The 24,968-nt window shown below is 37.7% G+C and overlaps 1 protein-coding gene across 3 annotated transcripts in view; it reads left to right on the top strand.

The window, feature by feature from the left end:
- Positions 1–24,968, top strand: part of MEGF10 (multiple EGF like domains 10) — a 129,380-nt gene that overhangs the window by 35,383 nt on the left and 69,029 nt on the right. For all 3 annotated transcript variants that reach the window (XM_060761994.2, XM_067464468.1, XM_067464467.1), the window contains exon 5: positions 4,086–4,178. In XM_060761994.2, coding sequence (XP_060617977.2) covers positions 4,086–4,178 — 93 coding nt within the window. The remainder of the gene's footprint in view (positions 1–4,085; positions 4,179–24,968) is intronic.

Here is a 24,968-nt window from a genome sequence, read left to right as displayed (position 1 = left end):
TATTTTAATTTGCTCCTCTCCCACTTCCCTTTTCTTGGAAATGGTGATAAGATGCACATTGTTTCTGATAGACAGCTCCATCTGGTAATTGTAAGTTCCTGTCTAGCATTTCTGGTGCCAGGATTAGAAAAGCCACTGATTATTTCTTCAGCTGTCAGTCAGCCAGGAAGGTCCTAGTGCATGAGGTTAAAAATGGACAGTGGCTTTCTTAGACACTGAGAAACAAAACCATAGTCTTTTACTGCAGAGGTGAGTCTGCAGATGGATTTCTTAGTTTCCATGAACGTTGACCTTGAAAGGGACAGGACACAAAGAGTTGATTACTCTTCACAAGGCTCAGCTTCCCTAACACTCCCATCTGGTTGTAGTTTTTTAAAAAAATGAAACAGACCTTGTCTTATTTCCCTGAACTTTCCAGAAAACATTGGCTAGTAGCTTCAGCTTCTCTACCACTCTCTGAGATGCCCTGAGATGACTCCACTGGTTGTCAAATTACAACTTTTGATATGATAGGGCAGAAAGGAGCCACAAATAATAATGACTTCCCCCCCCCGGGGGGGGGGCATGCTTTTACTGTCTCTACCTTGCTGAGATACTAAAAAAAAAAATCCCAACATAAAACGAGTAGAAAGAAAACATAGATAATGTAATTATGTTAATTCTACATTCCTCTCCAAATCATCCCCATTTTCATGTTGACCCTGTGGATATAAATAGAATAGATTGTTTCTGTTTTACTGGCAATAGCAGGCTATGAAGAAAAGTACATGCTATAGGTACAGTATGACCTCCATGTCCATAGGGGCTATGTTCCAAGACCTCCCCATAGATAACCTATATTTTTATTACATTTGGGCTGGAAGCATACCTTAGAATTATACTTGATGGCCTAGAGAGATCCACAAATACTTCTGAGCAAGTTGGGACTTTTTGGAGCAATGGCAAGTGAAACCATTGGTATCGAAATGGCTGGTGGTCCTCAGGCAGGATGGAGGAATCACTCTCCTTGTCACCAAGGGAGGTCCACAAGCTATTTTGAGGTTGCAGTAGTGGATGGACAACTGGGGCAAGTTAGATGCCATTCTGTGTGATGGCATCTAACAGTTGCAGTTGGTTCTGTCTCAGAACTTTCCCAATTGTTTATGTCAACCAGAAGTCATGGTTTGCTCAGGATCGTCAGGAAAACTCCCAAACAATGGGGTTCAAGGTCATGTTAACCTGAATCATCTCTGTAAGTAATGAAGACACTAAGGAACTGATATATTCTCTTTTCAGGGTTAAGTGTCTATGAAGATGTGTCCAGTGTTAATGGCGAAGAACACTGGACATTGCAGTCCAATAACATCTGCAGAAGTGTATTACCTCTCACTACAAAGTAATGCACTATAACAAGGAAGATGACCATATATAGTAATCAAAGATATATATATGATAAAGATAAAGATTTACCCCTGACATTAAGTCCAGTCGTGTCTGACTCTGGAGATTGGTACTCATCTCCATTTCTAAACCTTCCCGCCAGAGCAGTACCTATTAATCTACTCATGTTTTCATGTTTTTGAACTGCTAATTTGCATGTTTTCAAACTGCTAGGTTGGCAGAAACCGGGGTTCAACCCACTCCCCAGATTTGAACCGGCGATCTTTCGGCCAGCAAGTTCAGCAACTCACTGGGGGCTTCATATATATATATATATATATATATATATATATATATATATACACACACACACACACACACACACACACACACATACATACAAACACACACACACAGTTTTAATGCTGCTTTTCTCCCATGGGTGGGATTCATAGATAGAAAGATAGATACATACATAGATAGACAGTTAGATAGCTAGGAACTGCATCTAGATTACTAGCCAGTTTGATTTAGACAAATATTTTTTGCAATTTCAAATTTAGCAAATAGAAAAAAACCCTATATAAAGTCTTTTTTATATAAAAACCTATGTTTTATAAAATAATTAAAAATAAATCACATTCTAGTTATGCAAGATTTTAAAATGTGTTTACCTCTTCAAAGTTAACAGCATGCCAATAAAATAATTAATACACTATATTATGTTACAAGTTCCATATATAGTAGTAATACAATTTTAATGCAACATTACATTTCACCATTCAGGTGTGTTAGATTTAATAATGTACAAATTATATACAAACATATGTTTATATACCTATGGGGGAAAAGTGCATCAGTATACCAAAATTCACAATTTACTTCTCTGTTCTATACTAACTGACATAAACCAGTGCAACAAAATATAAAAATAGCTTTCTACACAGATTAAATTTGAAAGTATCAGCACATGCAAATGGCAAGATGATTTGAAAAGAAATTAAATTATCTACATGTCAGCATTATATCATCCTCTTGCTATGATCTCCTGTGGGCAGCAAATATCTGGCAACATATGGAGAAGTGCCATAACTCAGTGGTAAACCACATGTTTGCATGCAGAGCATGTCAAGTTCAATCATTGGTGTATAGAGTTAAATGATTGGTAGCAACTATGAGATGAAATTTGTACCTCAAACACCAGAGAGTCATATCTAGTTTTAGTAAATGATACATAGGTAGTCCAATGTAATGTTCAGTATAAGGACTTGCTTTATTTTTAGTTGCTAGTCACTGATTTGTAATACTGATTGAAACTGCTATCTTCAAGTTGTTTCCAACCTATGACAACTATTAGATGAAGCTGTCATAGGGATTTTTTTAATCAGATTTGTTGAGGGAGTTGGCTCTTGTCCTATCTGAGACTGAGAAAGTGTGGCTTGCCCAAGGTCACCCAGTGAGTTTCCATGGAGGAGTGGGGATTCTACAGAGTCCTAGACCAATACCCAAATCATTATACCACCCTGGATCTGTCATGTTTTGCCCAGTGTTAATTTCCCGATTTGCATTTGAGGAAAACATTGCATTTTATTAGAATGCTGTAGAAAAATTAAGTGATGCCAGACAGGTTATCTGCCTTGATGATACACTACTCCAAGGGAACTAGACTTTATGGCTGCTAGTCTGTTGCCTCTTATCTAGGAGTAAGCTACATTGAACATAATGGGAGTTTACCTCTAGGGAGAAGACATGTATAGGATTGCACTATTAAATAGATTTTGTTCTTTAAGCATCTGCCTTCATCTGGTCTTAACATTTCCTGGCAAATCATAACACAAACACATCCACTTATACCTTAATAAAATTGTCCCATGTCTTTGAATGCAGCCCAAATGTAAATATCCTGGCAGCTGCTACTAGTGTGTGACATATTTCTCTAACAGCTGTGCAATTCTTTTTGCTTCATAACAAATGAAGACCAGAACTTAATCGTATAGCTCTTACTTAACACAGCTTCAGATTGTCATGAATAATAATGATAATAATAATGGATGATTATTATATGTAAATCAGAATAATTTACCTCTTTAAAAATAAAAATATTGATATTGAGTAATGTGTTTGAAATTGAAGGAAAAAAAACCAAAAAATACATCTGGTAAAATAAACATGTGTATCTGTTGATGTAGGAACACATTTCAAATATACCCACTGAGGAGTTTGACCATTTGACTACAACTCCAGAGAACAGGGGTCAAATCTCCACTAGGCCATGAAAATGACTTCGTGACCTTGGGCAAGTCATACACTCTTAGCCTTATGGTTGCCATAAGTCAGAAATGACATGAAGGCTCACAACAACAAGATACCTGTTAAATTTATTGTGTAAGCAAAAACAAAACAAAAAGGGTAGGAGGAAAAAAAGGAAGAAAAGACAAGTCTTCTTTTTTTATAAACAGACGACAAAAGACTCTTTTTATTAACTGGATAAGTGCCATGTTAGGATGGTTGCTGAAATCTTGAAACTAGAGAGGACAATCTGCAGTCATTAAATACCTAGTTACTGCAAGGAAGTTATAAAGAACTTTAAATATGCTAGCACTTGCCTTGTTTTTAAGAGGAACAGGAGACAGTAGGAAACAGCTGGATTGTGGAAAACCTAGGCAGTTATTTTCCCCTCTAATTCAGCATTTTTATTCTTACTGATTGCTTTCTTTCTCTGACAGCTCACTGTTCTGATAAATGTATCCATGGCCGCTGTATTGCTCCAAACACCTGTCAGTGTGAGCCTGGTTGGGGTGGACCCAACTGCTCCAGTGGTAAGTCTACATCTGCTGCTGTCAGTCTGGTGTTGCCTATTCAGCTAGTGGGCAGAGAGAGTTTTATTTTTCTCGCCTAAGATTCAGTGCTGCCTGTCTGAAATGTCAACTCTGATTTACCTGATATTATATGAACATATAAGAACTCTGTGTAATCTGATTTCTCTTCTTTTTTCTTATTTCTTATAATACAAGAAATAATTATCTTTCTCAAACTGTAACCAGTCATTTGTTTTCTAATACATGGGCACTAGTTTTTAACAGGCCACACACATACTATCTTGAATTTTGCAATGTGATACCTTCTTGGATGCAACTGGAATGTCCTTCTTCTACAATTCTGTTAAGGGAAAACATACATACTTTTTAATTCAGACTTGACAAAATGACCTGAATTTAAAGATATGAGGTTCAGTCCTCTCCTTTCCCCCCATATTGCTCAAGTAGCTTTGCTGATATTGGCAAAGGTTCTTGGTGACCGCCAAGAGTTCTTTGAAGCTTTGTGACAGCTACCATGGTAACAACAATGAAAAAAGCGACACCCCTTTTCTCTATGCCATGGAGTTCAGGGAAAACAGTTTGGTGGTGCTGGCCCATGTGAACAATAGGACCACCAAATTTGAATTGGCTCAACTGTTCACATCAACCATGAAGCACAGAACTGCTCCAAAGTTTCAGGAAAGCATTTGGTTGAATTTTGAATGGAATTCCAGAGATTGGAGAAGCCACTGAAAAGGTTTTCTCCAGTGTCCTCATGAGGTGAGTTTGTGGTGGTGGTGAGATCAGAGAAAGCGCACTCTTGTAGATCTTAAGATTCTAGTAGGTGTGTATATTGAAACATAGGCCAGAAGGATGAAAGACATAGAGAGATCCAGCAGATACAGCAAGGACACACATTCCTCTTGATACACTGATCTCTTCTGCTAAAAAAAAAAAAGAAACAAAAAAAATCCTTCCCTAGATCCTACTATAGCAAATAATTGTAGGCCAGTCTTCAACTTCCCATTTTTGGGCAAGATACTATAGCATATGGTGGCTCCTCTATTACATTTATTTCATTACTTCTAACTCTCTAGGGAATCAAGGACTCACTTGGTTCCTCTTAATGGGACATTAATGGTCATTGACCTTTCCATCTTCCTATTCCAGCAGTCTAGCTTGTTACTCATACTTGGGACCTAGTTTTGTAGGGGATATAGGACAGTCCAACAGTTGCATAACTACTGGTAGATTGCTACCGGCTGCACTGTTCTAGGATAGAGAGGGATGAGGTGGTGTTCTTCACCTTCCCATGTCCTGAATCCCCTCAGTTGCTGCAGGCAGCTGGTGCTCAGTAAACAGAATTTCAGGAAACTGGGTTGTTGTAGGTTTTTTCGGCCATGGTCTAGAGGCATTCTCTCCTGACGTTTCAGCTGCATCTATGGTAAGCATCCTTAGAGGTAGTGAGGATGCTTGCCATAGATGCAGGCGAAACGTCAGGGGAGAATGCCTCTAGATCATGGCCATATAGCCCGAAAAAACCTACAACAACCCAGTAATTCCGGCCATGAAAGCCTTCGACAATACATTTTCAGGAAACTGTTTGAACTTACTATTATTATTTAATTAGCCCTTATGCCATTCATTGCTTTTATCATATCATGGATGTGGGATCCAGGATGATTGCCTTAAAATTATGTCACTGAAAAGATATAAAAAGTTACCACTGAAATTGGTAGTACTTTCTATAATTGGTAGAACATTGCTTCAAGGTACATTATAACAATTTAGCTAAATTAATCCTTACTGCACACACACAGACAATTTTAGCCATATTTCATATTTAGGGCTAAATACAATTTTAGACTTAACTATAGGAGACCAATTGGGAGACCCTGATGGTGCAGCAGGTTAAACTGTTGAGCTGCTGAACTTGCTAAGTGAAAGGTCAGCAGTTCGAATCCTGGGAGCTGGGTGAGCTCCCGCTGTTACACCCAATCTCTGCCAACCTAGCTGTTCGAAAACATGCAGATGTGAGTAGATCAATAGGTACAATTTCAGCAGGAAGGTAATGGTGCTCCATGCAGTCATGCTGGCCACATGAGCATGGAGGCGTCTACGTACAATGCCATCTCTTTGGCTTAGAAATGGAGATGAGCACCACCCCCTAGACTCAGACACAACTAGACTTAATGTTAAGGGGAAACCTTTATCCTTACTATAGGAGACTGATTACCTCCTTGAGTGGGAATTGAGTGTTTACATCCGTCCCATTGGTTTTACTATGTATGCTCTATTTGGAACTAAAATTGAATCTAGTCCACAGATGTTGTCTTAAAAAATAAGGCACAGATCAGTCCTAAGCTATGAACATGTAGGCCTGCAAAACATGATTTAATTTTTTAAAAAAAGATATTAATTGAACAATATTACCACTAATTGTATTTGGTAGCGTGACATCTTTTGCCATCTTCTCTACAACAGTCTTCATCTCGCTTTGAATTGTGCTTCTGTTAAAACTCCTTCTTCTGTCCCAGCCTTTCCTCTATTCATTCACTACTCACTGCTAGTGTCATCAGGTTCAACAGTGCAAATACTGCGTGATTGTCCCTGCACAATGGAAGTCATGTGAAAGAGCCCTTGTTGCTGTACCTTGAAGTGAGAGCTCCCCTGGGATGTTAGGGATGCTCTAAAAAGGGTTTGCATAATAATTGCAGCTAACGTGAAGTGTTCAAAATTATTTCTTCAAAAAATATGCTTCATGTGTAGATTAGGGCAGAAAAGGGCATTTTGTTCACATGCTGTTGAGGGAAAGACCGGTCTGTTTGGCAGGGATCCACGTTCCACAGCAGACAAAAGAGAAATCAGATGCTGCTTTTATTGGATTGTCCTGCTGCAAATCGAATTCTCCATAGCCATTCCAAAGAGAAAGAACGTTTTCAGCTTGCATAGTTTGAGAAATGTCATTTATCATTGTCTGTACTCTGAGACAAGCATGATTTCCTTAACTATGTTAATAAACAAGAGCTTTTCAGTGCAATGTGGCAATGGAATGCTCAGCAAAAAAGAAAAAGAAGGCAAAAGAATGAGTGATATGGAGAACTCGTGCTTGGAAGTCCTTTCTGACCATGCCATAAGCATCCTATTCAGTTTGTGATTTTGATTTTTTTTTTTTAAAAAAAAAAATAGTCGTGGAAAAGTTCTCCTGAATACAGCAGGCAGAACAAAGTGGAATATGTTTTTGTTTCAATGAAATGCAAACAATAATGCGAAACAAACACTGTCTTTCTTGTTTGACAGTATTTCTTATTATTCTTTCATTTTTTTAAAAAAAGTTTCTTCTTCAGTGGTTTGCCAATTGTCATATTCAACTGACCACTTTAATTTAAAACATGCAGGAACTACTGGAAAAATTGATAACCCTATATAGTAGATATGGGCAAATTAAGGTCTATGAGCTGGATGCGGCCCTTTGGGTTCTTTCCTCTGGCCCCAGCACCAGCCGTGTACCACAACCTCCTCTCGGCAGGAGGACATGGCGGCCTGCTGAGAGGAAGGCCCTCTTAATCACATGCTGCTGCGCAGAGCCCTGGGCAGCTGGATGTCAAGCCCTCCTTTTGGCAGGAGGGCCCTGTACAGTCACATGTCAAGCCTTAAGTTTAATTCTTGCATCTTATGTTTAATCTTTGTTCTGTATATTTTAATGTGTATTTTGTAGAAATATGTTTTAATATGTGTATTTTACATAATGTTTTTAGTTGATTGTGTGTTTTAGTAATGTTGTAACCTGCCTCAAGCCATGAGGAGAGGCGGCTAAGAAATAAAATTATTATTATTATTATTATTATTATTATTATTATATTAGTTTGTATTCTTAAAAATACTGTCCTGATCCACTGGAAGTGATCTCTCTCCTTTTAAAGCATCATTGTATGTATAGAATATGGATACATGATATGAAAATTATAAAATGAAGATAGGGATCACCTTTGAGTGACCTGTTTTTTATAAATAAAATCTAAATAAGTCTCTTAAAAGGGGTTACATGTGTCCTTTACATCCTTAAAATTTCTGCTGTATTCCGTCATAGTCTGCCATCCATACACATTTTACTAGCCCACTAAAATAATTATGAGACAAATGCACAGTGGCACTTTAGAGACTAACTGATAGCATTAGTATGATTAGAACTGAGGAGCATAAGCACTAAAGTCAAGTTGCATAGGCAAGGTGCACAAAAATCCTGGAAAACTTTCTCGTGTTCTACAAATGAGGCCAACTCAAGTTCAGATTTAGCTTGTTATAATTCTGGGTTATAGAAATGACGTTGCTTTTTAGTAATAACATGTGCAATTAAATTATTCCTGCTTTCCTGTTGAGCCATATATCTGGCATTGGCTTCACCCTCCCTTCATAACAGTGTTGAAACTTTATCTTCTCTAAGCCACAATACATCTGGTTAATCTACTACACCTTTCTAGCTCTCATGATCTAATCTTTTAATCAGCTTTCTTTTTTGTTTTATATACCATGAAAACCATTCTGTGATATTTTGGCTTACTTGATGTTTCCAGGCATTTTGTCATTTCAACTGGAGGTATAGGTCTAAGCACATTTTAAGTATAGTTAGAGCTTGCAAAAATAACTTATTTGTACTACAAATTGGGCATCTCTTATCCAGAATTGCAAAATCCCAAATACCTCCAAAACAGAATTATTCATATGAATGGCCGAGCTGTTTAATTGCTCTGTTTCCATGCTATTTCCTGTGCTATTATATGCTTCAATCCACATTATTGAACCACCTTATCCTTTAACCAGTTAGCATAGTGGTCCTCCTTTCTCCCCTCCAAAATTAGTCTGCTGTTGCTTTTGATACTTGTTTATTATTGCTATGTTGTTTTGTGCTGTTTTAGTTTGTTATTGTTTTGTTTTTAATTGTATTTTGCCTTGGGCTTGGCCCCATGTAAGCCACCCCGAGTCCCCTCGGGGAGATGGAGGCGGGTTAGAAAAATAAAGTTCTTCTCTTCTTCTTCTTCTTCTTCTTCTTCATCATCATCATCATCATCATCTTCTTCTTCTTCTTGTGACAGCTTTACTTTCTCATCGGACAATATAACTTTGTTTCATGTACAATATTATTAAAAATATTGTGTATAAAATTACCTTCAAGATATATAAATAAGGCATATATAAAACAAATGAATTTTGTGTGTAGACTTGAGTCCCATCTCCAAGATATTTCATTACATATGTATACTCAAATTCAGATATTCAGAAACTTAAAAAAATCCAAATTCCAAAATACTTCTGTCCCCAAGAATTTTAGATAAAGGATAAACACCTGATTAGCCATCAGCTGTGTTGGTGGAGGATTTGCAAAGTATGATGTCATAAAGTAATTTTCCAAAACTTGGTTACTAGTTATGCTACAAAAACGAGTAATGTCTTATCAGGCATGCCATGAAAATCCTGCTTTAAGTGGATGAATTAGCTGAGGACAAGAATTTGACAGATCTTAGGTTTTCTGTTTCTTGTCTTGAAAAAACTTACCACTTTAAAAGTATTTATGTTACCTGAAGTGTAACATCATATGATATAACTAAGTATATATACTTATAGACTATTACCTTTTCAGCAACAGTCCTAAGTTGACACAGCACAGATCAATAGCATTTGAGCTGGACAAAAAGCAATCTGAAATTTTTCTTCCAGCTAGGAAATCAACACAATCTATTTCCAGAATTATGTTGAAAAGATGGTTCACAAGCCTGCAAGAATATTGATTGATGTTGCTGACAATATTTATAAAGAAAAGTAGGTCAGTTACCATAGCAGTAAAAAAAAAAACCCTTCCTTATCTAATAATCTTATTAAAACTTGTAAGAAAATAAAGTCATCTGCATCAAGTGTTTTGCTTTTAATCATCAAGCACACGTATCCCACGGTTCTTCAACACAGATATAAGCATGATAAAATTCTTTGATAGTCACATATTTGACAACTTATGAATATTACACTAAAATCCAATAACCTGAAAAGGCCTGTGTAACTGTTGTGTTTTAAGGGGTCAGTGTAGATCAAGGTGGACCTATACTGAACTCTTATCCTGGGGCTGATGTGGCATGGTTTACAGAAACACTCCCCCCCCCCCCCCCCCCAGACTTCCCGATGCTGCGAAGGTAAGAGGAAGTCCTGGCTGCCCAGTAGTGCCAAACCTGGTTCAGCACCTGGTTGCATCTTTCCTCTCCCACTTACTGTCCTCTCCCATTCTCCCTGTGGGAGAGGAACAGCTCTGTATTTAGGACAAATGAGGCCCTGTGCTAGTTAAGTTATGAGGCCCCTTACTTGGGCCCTTAAGGAGGTAGGCCCAGTAGGCCTACATTGCTTATTTTTTCCCACACTCTCATAGGCTATCATTATGTCTGGAATTACTCTGAAACAGAATGCCTCCAAATTTGGAACTGCATCACTTAAGCAAAATCCATAATAATAATAATAATAATAATAATAATAATAATAATAATAATAATAATAATATAATCTTTAAAAATGGGCAGGAAGATGGGTCCTGTGCTTAAGCAAAAACAAAAACAAAAACAAAAATACTCCAGATGAAAAACCAACTAGGAAAACCAATTTCTTTCTCAGAGACCACTGTGATAAGCCTGGTGAACATAGGATGGACATGTGAACATGTGCAGCTAGTTCTGTTTTGGAACTGGTCCAACTGTTATGTGGACCCAAAATTGCTGTTTACTTTGTATTCTGGGGCAGAAATTCCACAGCTTTGGTTAATAGAGATCAAGGCCACTTTAAGGAGATTTGCCCCATGTTAAACCGAATAAGCTACTTGCATAGTTTAGCTCACATGGAGTTGATTTGGGTGCCCTTCATGTTAATTGTTCAGTATAGATGTGCCCTTAGTCACACTTTTGAAATTTTAGACATTGCTTGCAAACATTCCCAACCCTTTAAAAAAAAAAAAGACATTGCTGCTTGTAAAACTCTTATCTGGATAGGAGAAAATACTTTTTGAAATTTTTGTAGACTATGGGAACAATTTAGGATTGGTGGAATTTACTGCATTCAAAATGGCCTTCAAATTTCAGTGAGAAGTAGATGTACAAGCATCCAGCTGCCACTAAAAATATACCATTATCTCTCTCTATTATTATTAATTGAAGCGTTTGCTAAAGAAAAAATAAAATCATATGTTGGAGCTGATATTTCTTGTGAAGTTTTTGAACTTGACAGATCTTTTAAAAAACAACAAAACACCCTGCATCTTTCCACTTTTACATTGTGCACATTTATTATGTAAATTTCCAGACAGAATCATCATGCTACCCTGCAGTGCCATTTACTATTAAGAATGTCTGTACGTTTTGCAAGTTCCCTACTCCCAGTTATTTTTCTCACAGGGCCTGACAGATGCAGACAAGAGCCGAAACAGAATCCCTTGGCTCCGTTTCTGTGGGATATGAACATGAGGTACAAACACTGCCAGATTCTCAGAGAAGCGTTTAGTTTTTAATCAGCCCTTGTAAGACTGAACTGAAATAACAAATCTAAGGAGACAAATGCACTCAGTCAATCCAGGAGAAGAACAATCGGGAAATCAAACCAAACCTAAACTGAAAGTTGGCTTTGGTTTATAAATGGTCCAGAAAAGAACCAAGCTGTTGTTGGAAATGCCCATTTAATATGTAGATCCATTTCAATCCAACTTCAAACCTGACTGTTTTGATTGAGACTTCAGATTAAATTAGTAGAATCACAGAACCTAACCCTAAACACTGAACCTATACAGGAAGTGGTCACTCCAACTCAGATAGCATCATTCTTAAATGATAAAAATGACCTTATTTATTTATTTATTTATTTATTTATTACGGTATTTCTACCCTGCTCTATCTCACCTCAGAGGGGACTCATAGAGGCTTCTAGTTTTGGCAAATATTCAGTGCCGCATTGCACATAAAGCATACAACACATAACACATTAAATTTTGAAATCAATAAAACATACATACAATTAAAAACTGTTAAAAACATAGCACCTGATCTCGCTATTGATTCCGTGGATATATATTGCACATTAATACTATTCCCCAAATGCCTGGTTCCACAGCCTGGTTTTGACTTTCCGCCTGAAAACCAGGATGGGAGAGGCTGCTCTAATATCGCTAGGGAGGCAGTTCCACAGCCGAGGGACCACCACTGAAAATGCCCTGTCTCTCGTTCCCACCAATTACACCTGCAAAGGAGATGGGACAGAGAGCAGTGCCTTCCCGGCAGATCTTAATTAATTAATTAACTTCATTTTTACCCTGCCTTTTTCACCCATGTGGACTCAAGGTAGTTTACAGCTTCGGCAAGAATTCAGTGCCGGTAAAAACCAACAATAAACAGTAAAAACATATCTCACAGTTAAAATGGTTATATCTTTTACTCTCCAAAATATATACCCTTCTAATCTCATTTAGATATCAAATTTGTATTTACTAATGGCACACATCTCTTTAAAGTGCATGGAACACAATAGTGATGCCAACATGTTCATTCTTTGCAATGTTCTGAATAAGAGTATGTATTTTTAACTGAAAAGAGTAGCTTAATACGCAAGGTGGTTCATAGAGGGAGATACGTTTGGACAAGTAAGCTGGCCAGAACCGTTTCGGGCTTTATAGGCTAAAACCAGCACTTTGAATTGTGCTTGGAAGCAGACTGGCAGCCAGTGGAGCTGGCAGAGCAGGGGGTTTGTATTCTCCCTGTACGCCACACCCAGTAGTTGAGCACCCCAAGCATCTCTGAATAGCAGTCTCTGAATAGGCTCGGTTTCATTTTTTACAAATATCTGTACCTGAGTGTAAAATTCCCAGAGAACATTTTCCTGAAAACCTTTTTCTCCCTCTCCTCTCCCCACTTTCTCTTCTTCCCACTGAAAGAGAAAACAACTAAATAATTTTTCTTGCTAAATAGCTTCCATGTACTCCTTAACTAATATTTGATGGCCTCTATTTTCCCCCCATAGCCTAAAGCCGTTGTATATTTGAGACGTATTGGGGTTGCATGTGCAAAATTCTGGCCAGTTTATTGGCACAGTTGCTTCTTTTGCCATTTGCAGCAGCAGGAAGGAAACCCCTTCGGGGGAAGAGACTGTGCTGCTACCATGTTTAATAGTGAATCCTGTCTCAAAAATTAATGAAAAATACTGCTTTCAAATATGATGAATTTACTAGAATTTATTGCTTTCATTTAAATGTTATTTGGCCTCATTGTGGTATAGTGTGTCAATGAAAACAGCGAAAAGAGAAAACTGTCACTTCAAAATAGAGTAATATGAAGAAATATACATAGATTTTATTTTCAAATCTGATTGTGAGAAAATATGCTAACATATATTATCATCTCCATGCTTTCAATTCAATAAGATATTTTCCCCTTAGACATAGATATGACTTTTTTTTAGTTATTAGATTCATATTTATATTCCATGGAGTATATTTTCCTCTTTAATTTATACTAGATGGTAAACTGCTTGTGAGCTCCTATGGTGAAGTGGTTTTTACTTATTTATTTATTTTGTATCAAAAGCATTGCATAAATTAGTATAAAACTGATAAAAATAGAAGGAGCACAGGAGGCTAAATATCTTTTGACCAAAAACGGGCAACAGCAATGGCATTGTCTGTAGGTTCCAACAATTCTTCCTCTGTACATGAGGCAGGGCATAGCGGACAAGCATACAGATGCAAAGATGTCTGTTCTGCCCCACAGTCACATAAGGCGTGGGATTCTTTTAGGTAGTGCCATTTTGCCAGGTCGTCTTTTGATCTGCCACTCCACTTCTGAGTCTGTTTAGGGACTTCCAAGTTGCCTATTCTTGGTTTGCCCCTGGAGGAAGACCTTCGTGGGGGGCCATCCAGTTGGGATTTCCTGGTTTAGCTGCCCAGAGGGATACTCTAGCTGTTGCTGGGGGGGGGGGGGGGGGAGGGTGCCAAGAGCGGTAGTTCTCATATAGGTTTTCCTTGATTTGAGTCTACTGGGGGGAGGCTGGTAGCCATGTAGTGGATGGCTTTCACAGTGGGGGGGGGGGGGGGGGCGCTAGGCCAGCTAGCTCTTAGAGTTTATCAACAGGTGTAGGTTTAAGATATCCTGTGATTATTCTGCATGCTTCATTCAATGCTAGGTTCACCTGCTTTTCATGGGCAGACCTATGCCAAACATGGCAGGCATACTCAGAAGTTGAGTAAGACAAGGCTAGGGCTGATGTTCTTATTAATTTTGGGTCTGCACCCCATGTGCTGCCAATAAGCTTCCGCAAGATGTTACTGCATGCAGCTACTTTGTGCTTGGTGTTCAAGCAGTGTTTCCTATATGCTACTCTTTGATCTAAGGTGACACTGAGATATTTAGGATGGAAACAGTGTTCAAGCTCTTGACCTTCACAGGTGACTTTCAATTTCCTGTTGGCTTCACGGTAGCATAGGTGGAAAGCACACATTTGTGGTTTGAATGGAGAACTATAATTCTGGTGACTAGGGTTTGAATCCTTGCTCAGTCATGGAAATACACTTGGCGACTATTGGCAAGGCACTCTTTCTCTCGATCTCAGACGAAAGCAAAGACAAAACCCATTTGAACAAATATTGCCAAGAAACCTCCACGATAATTGTGCCTTAGGGTCACCATAAGGTGGCAATGATTTGAAGGCGCACAGTAACAACAAAATGGATTAAACAGTTTCATGTTCTTTACTCCAGTCTACTGACTTCATTAATAAACTAGTGGATGATATCAAAACTAATAATGAATTAAAGGAGCTGCCAATATTTCCTTCTTTAAGTATGTGTAGAACAAAAAAGTATGATCTATCCTTCAGGTAAGCCTCTTTTGCTATTTAGTTTCCATACCAATGGTTAGTGCTACATGAGATTGACATGAGATAACCTTTTCAGCAGTGAGAGTATTGCAATTTAAGCTGGGGAAAGCTCACCACAGATTGTATGCTGATGATAAACCACATTCATATTTATGTTTTGATGTTTCCTGTCATCACAGTCTTCCCATGTTTCCTATTTTTCAGCATATAATTACCAATCCTACATCTGTTCTCTTCCTAAACAGTCTTTTCAATATTGTACATTGCATTCAAAAATACACTTCGATGTTTTCTACATTGTTCAGTCTATGTTGGACATGCAACTCTGATTCTTTCACATTTCTGAGCATCACATTTTCACTTATCTTCTTCATGGTTCAGAAACCTTTATAAGAAAAGCTCTGATTCTTAAATGAAATCATTTTTTTATACACAATACATAGGAATGATGAATATGCCAGAGGGCAGAAAGCCTATAGTATAACAAATCAAATTGTATAGAAACAAAGGATTCTAGATAAAAACCCAGAGGTGAAAGAAAGTGCAGCAACAAAAATGTGCCATGTATTTTGGGAACAGACAGGAAAAATAAATCAATGGAAATTATTCATTGTAAATAATGTAATACAACAACAACTGTAATAAAAAGTTTTGCAACAGTTTAAGGACTTAACAACTTTATTTTGTAGATAAGAAACCTTATATCCTTCTTTTAGTCTTTCAGCTGCTATAAGACCTGTCCTGGTTTATATATTTTTCAGTGGGTCATTCCAGTTGGATAGCTCCTTTTGTTACCAACAAAAAACATTGTGCACCTATTTTTTCCCCTTTTCCCTTAACAGATTTGTTTGAAGGAAAGAAAAAATCCAGAGAAATTGTGAAAAAAACATAGAATTATAAATAGAAGCAGATATAGTCTGCAGTGGCTATAAAATTTCATGTTTGAGGCAGGATGGCAGTAGCCTCAATAAGCATGAAAATAATGCTACTACACAAATTTATTCTTGCCAAAACTAACATAATTATAGATGCTAGCAGACTTTTCTTTTTCTTTTTAAATATGTGAATATAGGGCCTAACTTGTGAATAATCAAAGCTGTTCCCATGCCAAATGATCAAACCATTTATTGGCAATTATTTGTTTGGTTTATCCTGTAGAGCTGAAGTGTTAACTGTAAAGAATGAAGAGCAGTTCATCTATCTCCCTGCAACAAAGCTATTCAGATTTGCCTTATTAATAATCATTGAACTTTTTTGTTTTGTTTTGGCTGAAAGTCAGATTACAAAGAGCCAAACACCTGAAGGGTGCGTGTATGTGTGGGCCTAGATAACATCTGAAAAAATTCATTTTGGGACAGAGTCAGGTTTCAGAAGCAATTTTGAATAGCACACTTAGAAACAAATTTCAGACTGAACAGTGTCCAAAAGGGAAAAACATATTTATTGGCACATCTAACCTGACCATTTAGGTCGGTATAGATGTGCCAATAAAGTTGATGTAGAATTTAGGTCAGTCTAAAATTGGATCAACCCTGTGGTGGCTACATTAACTAAAGTAGGGGTGAAGCCCAAATCCTGCCTCAAAATTCGAGTTTTCCCCGACTTAAGAGAAGTGAGGACAACTGGGCCAGTTTTTTTTTTACATAGAACCAGTCACAGCTGACTTGATTATTGTCCCACTTTCCCTGGGCTTGGGTGGCCCAGGCACACAGAATGGCAAACACCTGTTCCCCTCTCTCCATGTTGCAGTGTCTCTAGCCATAAAATGGCACCTACCTTTTCCTTGTTGTTCATCCTGATGTCAGCTGTGGTCCCAGGGAGCATTGGGAAGGGAAGTTGGAGAGATGGGGCATGTTTTTCTCTCTCCCCTTCCTTTGCACCCCATCACCATAGCTGATGTCAATGAGAGTGATAGGGAAAAGGTAGGTACCATGTTGCAGCTGGAGACCATAGTAATATTGGGGGGGGGGGGGGCAACAAAGGACATTTAGGATGGCCACCCAGCAATGCCAAACCATGTTTGGTATTTTTAGGAAGAGGGGTCTCCCTCCTACCATTGATTGGGCCTAAAAATTGGGCCAGTGTATATGGGGCCTATATTGGAACTATTATTGAGTTTATTATATTTTTATCATATTTTTAGAGCCCTTGGTGGCGGAGTGGCTTAAACCTCTGAGCTGCTGAACTTGTTGACTGAAAGGTTGGTGGTTCGAATCCAGGGAGCGTGGTGAGCTCCAGCTGTTAGCCCCAGTTTCTGCCAACCTTGCAGTTCACAAACATGCAAATGTGAGTAGATCAATAGGTACTGCTCCAGTAGGAAGGTAATCGTTCTCCATGCAGTCATGCTGGCCACATGACCTTGGATGACTCCATGGACACCGCCGGCTCTTCAAGCTTAGAAATGGAGATGAGCATCACCCCCCCAGAGTCAGAAATGACTAGACTTAATGTGAAGGGAAAACCTTTAAGATTTCCCCAAAAAACATACTAGGCACATAACTTCAGGAGCAAATGTGGTGCAGATGGTGTTCTTTCTTAAAAACAGATTTAGAATTTCTGACTGAGTGCCCTCTCATGAATCTCAGAATCTTTAAAACCAGTTGATCTCATGGTGTATCTACACTGTAGAATTAATGTAGTTCGACATTGTGAAGTAGAGTAGTTGAATGATGCTTAAGTTCCATGAAGACAGGGATAAATTGGCAATAATGGAGCAGACACGTGCAAACCTGATCTGGATCCCAACCACATTTTCAGGAAACTGTTGAAAATAAAACATGACCTAATCTGGATTTAACCTGGCCAGAAGCCACTAGTATGTTTTGTTGTTGAGTAAGCTTTTCCCCAAGTAAAGGTAATATTTGTCTAAAGGCGATGTTGTTTGCTGTTTTTGTGTGGCAACAAGTCATTTCTGATTCATAGTAACTCTAAGTGATTTTTTTGAAAAGTTTTGTTGAGAAAAAGTTTGCTATTGCTTCCCCTTAAAACTAAAAGAGTATGATGCTCAGAATTACACAGTGGGCTTCCATGGCTGAGCAGGGATTCAAACCTTGGTCTTTCAAGTCATAGTCCAGTGCTGAAAACACCACACCAAGCTGGCTCTCATGGTGTTTACTGGGTAGAAAACCTTTAATGCACTACAAGGCAAAGGGAAAAATGCAATTAGGAGCAGACATTATGTATTCTTCTGCATCATCTTTAAAACACCTACAAGGATTAACCACAAACAATGTGTTGGAAAAGAAACTGAAAAGATAGCTACAAATACATGACTTTTCCCATGCATTTTTCTCTGCCTTCATCCAATTGCCTTGTGCTATTCTTTTTGAATGCCATTCTTTGTAAGAATGGAGAACTGAATGCAATAATGGTTCAATTTGCAGGAACATTTTAATATCCATTCATCTTTCTATTTTTGCTACTTTGTCAAAAGAAAAAAGCAAAAGCAAAGTGGTGGGGAAGTGGGGGCAGCCCTCCAGAGATCATATTACACCAATCCTGGATTGATACATTGTGTACAGTGATCTCTAGGGTGGGGGAAAACATTTCAGGTTCAGGCAGATTGACTTTGTAGAATCCAGTTTCAATTTTGACTCTTAGATTGCAAAGCAGTTCAAGCCTGAAGTAGTCGTACATATGAAATGGGATCTCAGGTACATTATAATAATGTGTCCTTGGTCTCTGATGTGCATTGACTTCTTTCAATATGTAAAAATCCCAAGAGAGCCTCATTATAGCCATGTGTATCCCTGGAAGATTTTTTTGCAATCTGATTTTATTTCTTTGTATAAACTTGTCACTTGTCACTGAGTTTCAATGTCTATTTATAATTTGCTTTTGTTCCTTTTGGAAGTAAACTTGTTTTGTCTTAGAACCCTATGCATTTTAATAGTGTGTATATAATGTATTAATCCCAAATGCACATTTTTCTGAGATGCTGGGAGTAAATGTGTCCTCTTCCATATTTTGCATTATCTGCTAAGTAGGACCTGCAGAGTACTAAAACAGTATTGCTCCCAAATGAACTATATATATCCAGGAAAACAAACGGTTTAAATTAAATAGTTTGATCTGTTTATGATATATTGTAGACTGTGTAGGAACAATGGATTGCTTTTGGACTGATTTTTGTGAGATTTTAAGGAGTGTCTAAAATGTTTTAAACATGATTTTATCTTTATATTGTTTTAAATGGTTTATATTTGTTCATGTTGGGAGCCCTTGGGAATGGGAAATGACACAGGAATATCTCAGATAAAAGTATTCTACCTCATCGCTTCATCTTGCAGCCTTGGTTGTTGGTTGGTGTTTGCTTTTATATTTTTGTTATAATCATAGAATCCTAGAATCAAAGAGTTGGAAGAGACCTCATGGGCCATCCAGTCCAACCCCCTGCCAAGAAGCAGGAATATTGCATTCAAATCACCCCTGACAAATGGCCATCCAGCCTCTGCTTAAAAGCTTCCAAAGAAGGAGCCTCCACCACACTCCGGGGCAGAGAGTTCCACTGCTGAACGGCTCTCACAGTCAGGAAGTTCTTCCTAATGTTCAGATGGAATCTCCTCTCTTGTAGTTTGAAGCCATTGTTCCGCGTCCTAGTCTCCAAGGAAGCAGAAAACAAGCTTGCTCCCTCCTCCCTGTGGCTTCCTCTCACATATTTATACATGGCTATCATATCTCCTCTCAGCCTTCTCTTCTTCAGGCTAAACATGCCCAGTTCCCTAAGCCGCTCCTCATAGGGCTTGTTCTCCAGACCCTTGATCATTTTAGTCGCCCTCGTCTGGACACATTCCTCTGGACAACATAATGTTGTTGTTTTATTCTGTTTTATGTTGTCATTATATATTTTAGTGTATGCTGTTCAGGCTTGTCCCCATGTAAGCTGCCCTGGGGAGATGGAGGCAGGGTGCAAAAATAAAGTTATGATATTCATCATCATCATCATCATCATCATCATCATCATCATCATCTCTCATGAATGCAAAAAAAGGCCTCAAAATCTTGTTTTCCTTAAACATGGAGGGAATAGACAACATTATATTTCTCTTAGATAGAAGGAAAATATATAAATTGTTGAAATGTGAGAGAATAATGTCTCCTTCTAGGAAACTAAGAAAAATAAAACACAGCCTAGAAAGGCTTTGTTTAGATGGTATAGTCCAGGGGTCCTTAAACCTTTTAAATAGAGGGCCAGGTTACAGTCTCAAACTGTTGGGGGGCCACATTATAATTTGAAAGAAAACATGAATGAATTCCTATGAACACTGCACATATCTTATTTGTAGTGCAAAAACACTTAAAAACAATACAATAATTAAAAGGAAGAACAATCTTAACAGATATAAACTTATTAGTATTTCAGTGAGAAGTATGGGCCTGCTTTTGGCTGATGAGATAGGATTGTTGTTGTTGTTGTTGTTGTTGTGTGCTTTCAAGTCATTTAGACTTAGGTTGACCCTGAGTGAGGGCCGGGTAAATGACCTTGGAAGGCCATATCCGGCCCTCAGGCCTTAGTTTGAGGACCCCAGGTATAGTCTCTTGAAAATTCACAAACCGATATATATTTGCAGATTTTGAGTGTTCTTTCCCACAAGGAGAACCTGTTGGAAGAACTGATCTGTAACTACACTTATTTTTATCTCCCTATTTACAACTCTATAGATGTGCATAGCCGATTAAGACAGTCTGTTCGATTAATTTTTAAAAAACAAAAAATCAATTTCCCACACAATTTTAAGAATTATTATCTTGTTATGGCTTATTATAAGTTTTGAAAAAAAGTTTTTATTTATTTGTCAATTATATTTTGTTTATTTGCCTTCAAATCAAAAATAAATATGTGTATTTATAGCATTGTTTATCTTTACCTCATTTTGGTTTTAACGTCTGAACACCATAGTTCATTCATTTCACTTCTTTCTTATCTCTGACCTTGGAACAACCAGGGCAGTTGTTACAGTATCTCTACTGATTAACTGCCTGCTGGTAGCTTATAGCCTGAAGATACTCGTTAATTGAATGGCTATTTTCAACAGATTAGCAGCTGTGTTGTTTTCATATTGGCATCAATACTGCAAGATGAAGCAATGAGATTTTAAAATGTTAATTCATGAAAATTCTAAATACACTTATTATGAAGACTAATAATACTTTTATCTGCATTTTTGCTCATATTTGCATAATTACAAGCAGGTATAATTGGCATATGTTTTCAATTTTGCAGCTGAGAATATTTTAAATTGATTTTTTCTTGAAGAAAAATAAATATTTTTAGTAACCTAATTTCTAGTAGCTTGTTTTTTTATAGCACTCTCAAGTCATTCAAGACAGAAAGGCCTCACGTTTTCTTATTAACAGTTTGAACGAGCAATATACTGAAACTACTAAATCATCTAAGCAAGGATGGATTTATTTAAAATTACTAAATTTTTATTGATTTCTGTAGTATTCATTCAGCTAGCTAAAGACAGAGAAAATCCTTGCATCATTTTACTCTCCCATTTCCAATGTGGGCTAATAATTATAGGATAGTTGTCTTGTAAAAGTTCTAAGCAATTGTATGTGAAACGGAGATGTAGAACTTTACTTATTTTGTTATAAATGTTAAACATTTCAGAATTTTTATCTCTGCTAAGCAAGGCACAAGGAGGTTTGCACATTTTCCAGTTATTTTTCACATTTGGGAGGGTTTTTTTGCAAAAAAAATGATGCACACATAAAAGGTTAGATTTTGCACAGAAATACAGTGTTTTTGTGCTAGAGTAAGATTGAATGGGTATAGAGCAGTGGTTCTCAACCTGTGGGCCGTGGCCCAGCGGTGGGCCGTGAGAACGTAAATCCAGCCCGCAAACCTCCTTCCTCTTTATTTATTTAATTCTATTTTTGATCCTTTCTGCAGAGCTAACCAGTCCTGCCCCTTTTGGTACTAATGTTGGAGAGTGGTCCCTGGTTAAAGTGGGCCCTGGTCAAGTGGGCCCTGGTCAAAAAAAGGTTGGGAACCTCTGGTGTAGAGGAATTTCTTTCTGCCACCCCCCCCTTGAATAATTCTGGTTTTTTGGCTACCACACAGTTAAGAAGATCAGAAAATCTGTGAATGTTATTTCCTTTTTTGATGTCATGTGCATTAAATATACTTATATACTAATATACAAATTATATAACACTATAAATGCTATATGAGAGGCAGACTTCCAATGAGTATGTCATCTTCATCATGTATGTATACATAGCAAAATTATGATTGATGCTACAGCTCTTTAGCAATATTGAGTATTATTCATCTTTGCACACAGGTGAACTAAGTACACTAAAGTAGGACGTCTTAGACTTTTTCACTTGCGACCCCATTCAACTGGAAAAATGTTTATGTGACCCCGGGTATATGAGAATATAAAATATGTATAAAAATCAAACATTTCATGATAATAAATCAGCATTGGCAAGGCTTGCGAAACCAGCTGACTTCTCTTTTTTGTGGGGCACAGCTGAAACATCTTCTGCAGAGTCCACTGTAAACACCACACAACGAATTTGTGTAAATGTCTAAAACAGCCACTAGGCAATGTTCAGAAAGCTTTTACTGCTGCCAGATTTTTCGGGATTCCAACATTGCACTAAGAAGATCCCTTTTGGGGTCAGGACCCACAGTTTAAGAAGAAGTGGGATAGAGAACCAAATCATTACCTTTTTTCCTGCAGTATTCATAGCTTACATAGCTTATATTTGGATGTACAGTGTGATATAATATCCTGCTTACTTTGTGTGCATCTATTCTGTAAAATTAATGCACTTTGCATGAACTGCTGTGTATCAGTGTTATGGAATCCTGGGATTTATAGTTTTATGAGGCATCAGCACTCTTTGGCAGAAAATGCTAAAGACATTCGAAAACTATAGCTCCCATGGTTCCATAGCATTGAGTCATGCCAATTAAACTGGGGTCAAACTGCCTTAATTTTACAGTGTAGATGCAGCTTTAAATGTAAGTGGTGAAGAACAGTATATCCAGGATATCGTTTGACAGTGTTTTTTTAAAAAAAAGTCATATGAAAATAACTGCTAAGCCATATGTAATGCAGAGTTTATGTAAGTCAGTCTGTGTAGTGTCTGGTCTATATTAATACTACGTCAAATGTGGAGTAGCATAAACATGCTGTGGTGACTCTGAGAATGATTAAGCTGTCTGTCCAAACATCTGCATGACCATTGGTGGGTTGCATCAAATATCCCACTTCCAGCCGTTGGTAAAATAATATGAGCAGGACTCTCTGAGCCAAGAGAATTATTTTTTCTGAGCAGTAGTATGCTGACTTTAGTTATGAGTGTTGGACTGAGTTCATATCTGGGACAGATCTTCCCTAGAGATAAATATGGTCCACTTTATTCCATATCATTGCTGTCTGATGGTCAGATTTTAAATTCTTCAATTCCCAGTGGTGGTTTGCTGAGACATTCCAAGACACACAACTTCATTTTTAAATCTTTCCTTGGGGATTGGTTGGATCAGTCTTGTTCCACTTTAAAAGGAGTTGTAATCTGAATACGTTAGGAGGTGTTAAGTAAAATCAGTCTGGTGGTCTTTGTTAAGTCTTCAGGGAACATGAGTCTGTCAAACCAATTTAATACAAGCATAGATATGTCTGAAATTTGTTGCTTTCTGAGATGAATATATGGACTGCTCAAGAATGAGCAAGACATTTTCTTGTCCAACCAATGAATTCAAAACTATATCTATCCGTCTTGAGTTTATGTGAATACTATAGTCACAAACCTTCCCACAGTTTTTGAGAGCAATGCATTATTAAAATAGTTGTGCATTTATATACAATGTTGAATATAAATACTGTATGTATGTATAGCTTGGCCAGACTTCTGCAAAATCAGATTGTGTGAATTAAGATCGTATCTAATAAATAAATGTTTTTGCCACGATAATAAAAAGATGGGGTGTCCCCCCAGTACATTTCAGATCATCACAATATCAGACCAAATCCTGTTGAATAAGAAATTGTCTTAAGTCATCTATGTCAAGAAATAGATGTTTAGAGTGGGCACTTTAGAAATATCTAGGTGACCAATCACATTCAATGGAAATGATCCTCAAAAGAGTCTAGACCTTTCTGTTTGTGCAATCTGAATGCTTTAGTTTCACAGCAGAGTAATTTTCACCCAGAGGAGATGTCTTGATTTCTTTTTGTCTTCTTTAGGAAAGTAGGTCTATTCTCTGCCTGACTGCGCTGCCTCAGGAGGAAGCTATGAGAACAATAGCTGTCAGTCACTAAGGAGATTGAGTGCATATGATCAACAAGATTGAGTCTATATATGATCAGCAAACACTGGAGTTTTGCCACAGCACCATTGTTATCAGTATAATATGAAATAAAAAGCAGATGCTCTCAGCATATGTTTAGCAATTTCTCAGTGAACTTTTAATGACCTTTCTATATGTTACTTATAGGATGTTCATTGAAAACAGCCATATCAATATTTTTCTAAAGTGTGACAGGGCAAGAGACTTATTATGTTTATGATGCTTTCCCTAGTGCTCGTTCTTACATAGTCACTCCTCCAGATTAGCTGGGGTTTAGGGCACAGGATCCCTATAAAAGTGAAAAAGTGCAAATGAAACACCTCTCTAGGAATCTCTAGGTTCTCCAGTAGTACTCTCTGGCCAACGTCCAGCAGAAATCGATCACAGAATTGCTCTGGTGGACCTGGAGATTCCTAGAGAGCACATTTTATCAGCTATCTGAATAATCAAGCTCAGAATAATCAGATCTGCAAAAGTCAAACCTGCAAATGTAGAGAGCTGATTGTATATGTATTAGGGCTGGGCGGTTTTGTTTCGTTAATTCGTAATTCGTTAATAATTCGTTATTTTTTTCAATTACAAAACGATAACGAACCATTCTGGAGCAATTTTTT

Source organism: Anolis sagrei, chromosome 2 (genome assembly GCF_037176765.1).
Source record: "Anolis sagrei isolate rAnoSag1 chromosome 2, rAnoSag1.mat, whole genome shotgun sequence".
Taxonomy (NCBI): domain Eukaryota; kingdom Metazoa; phylum Chordata; class Lepidosauria; order Squamata; family Dactyloidae; genus Anolis; species Anolis sagrei.
This window is presented reverse-complemented; position numbering and strand designations above follow the sequence as displayed.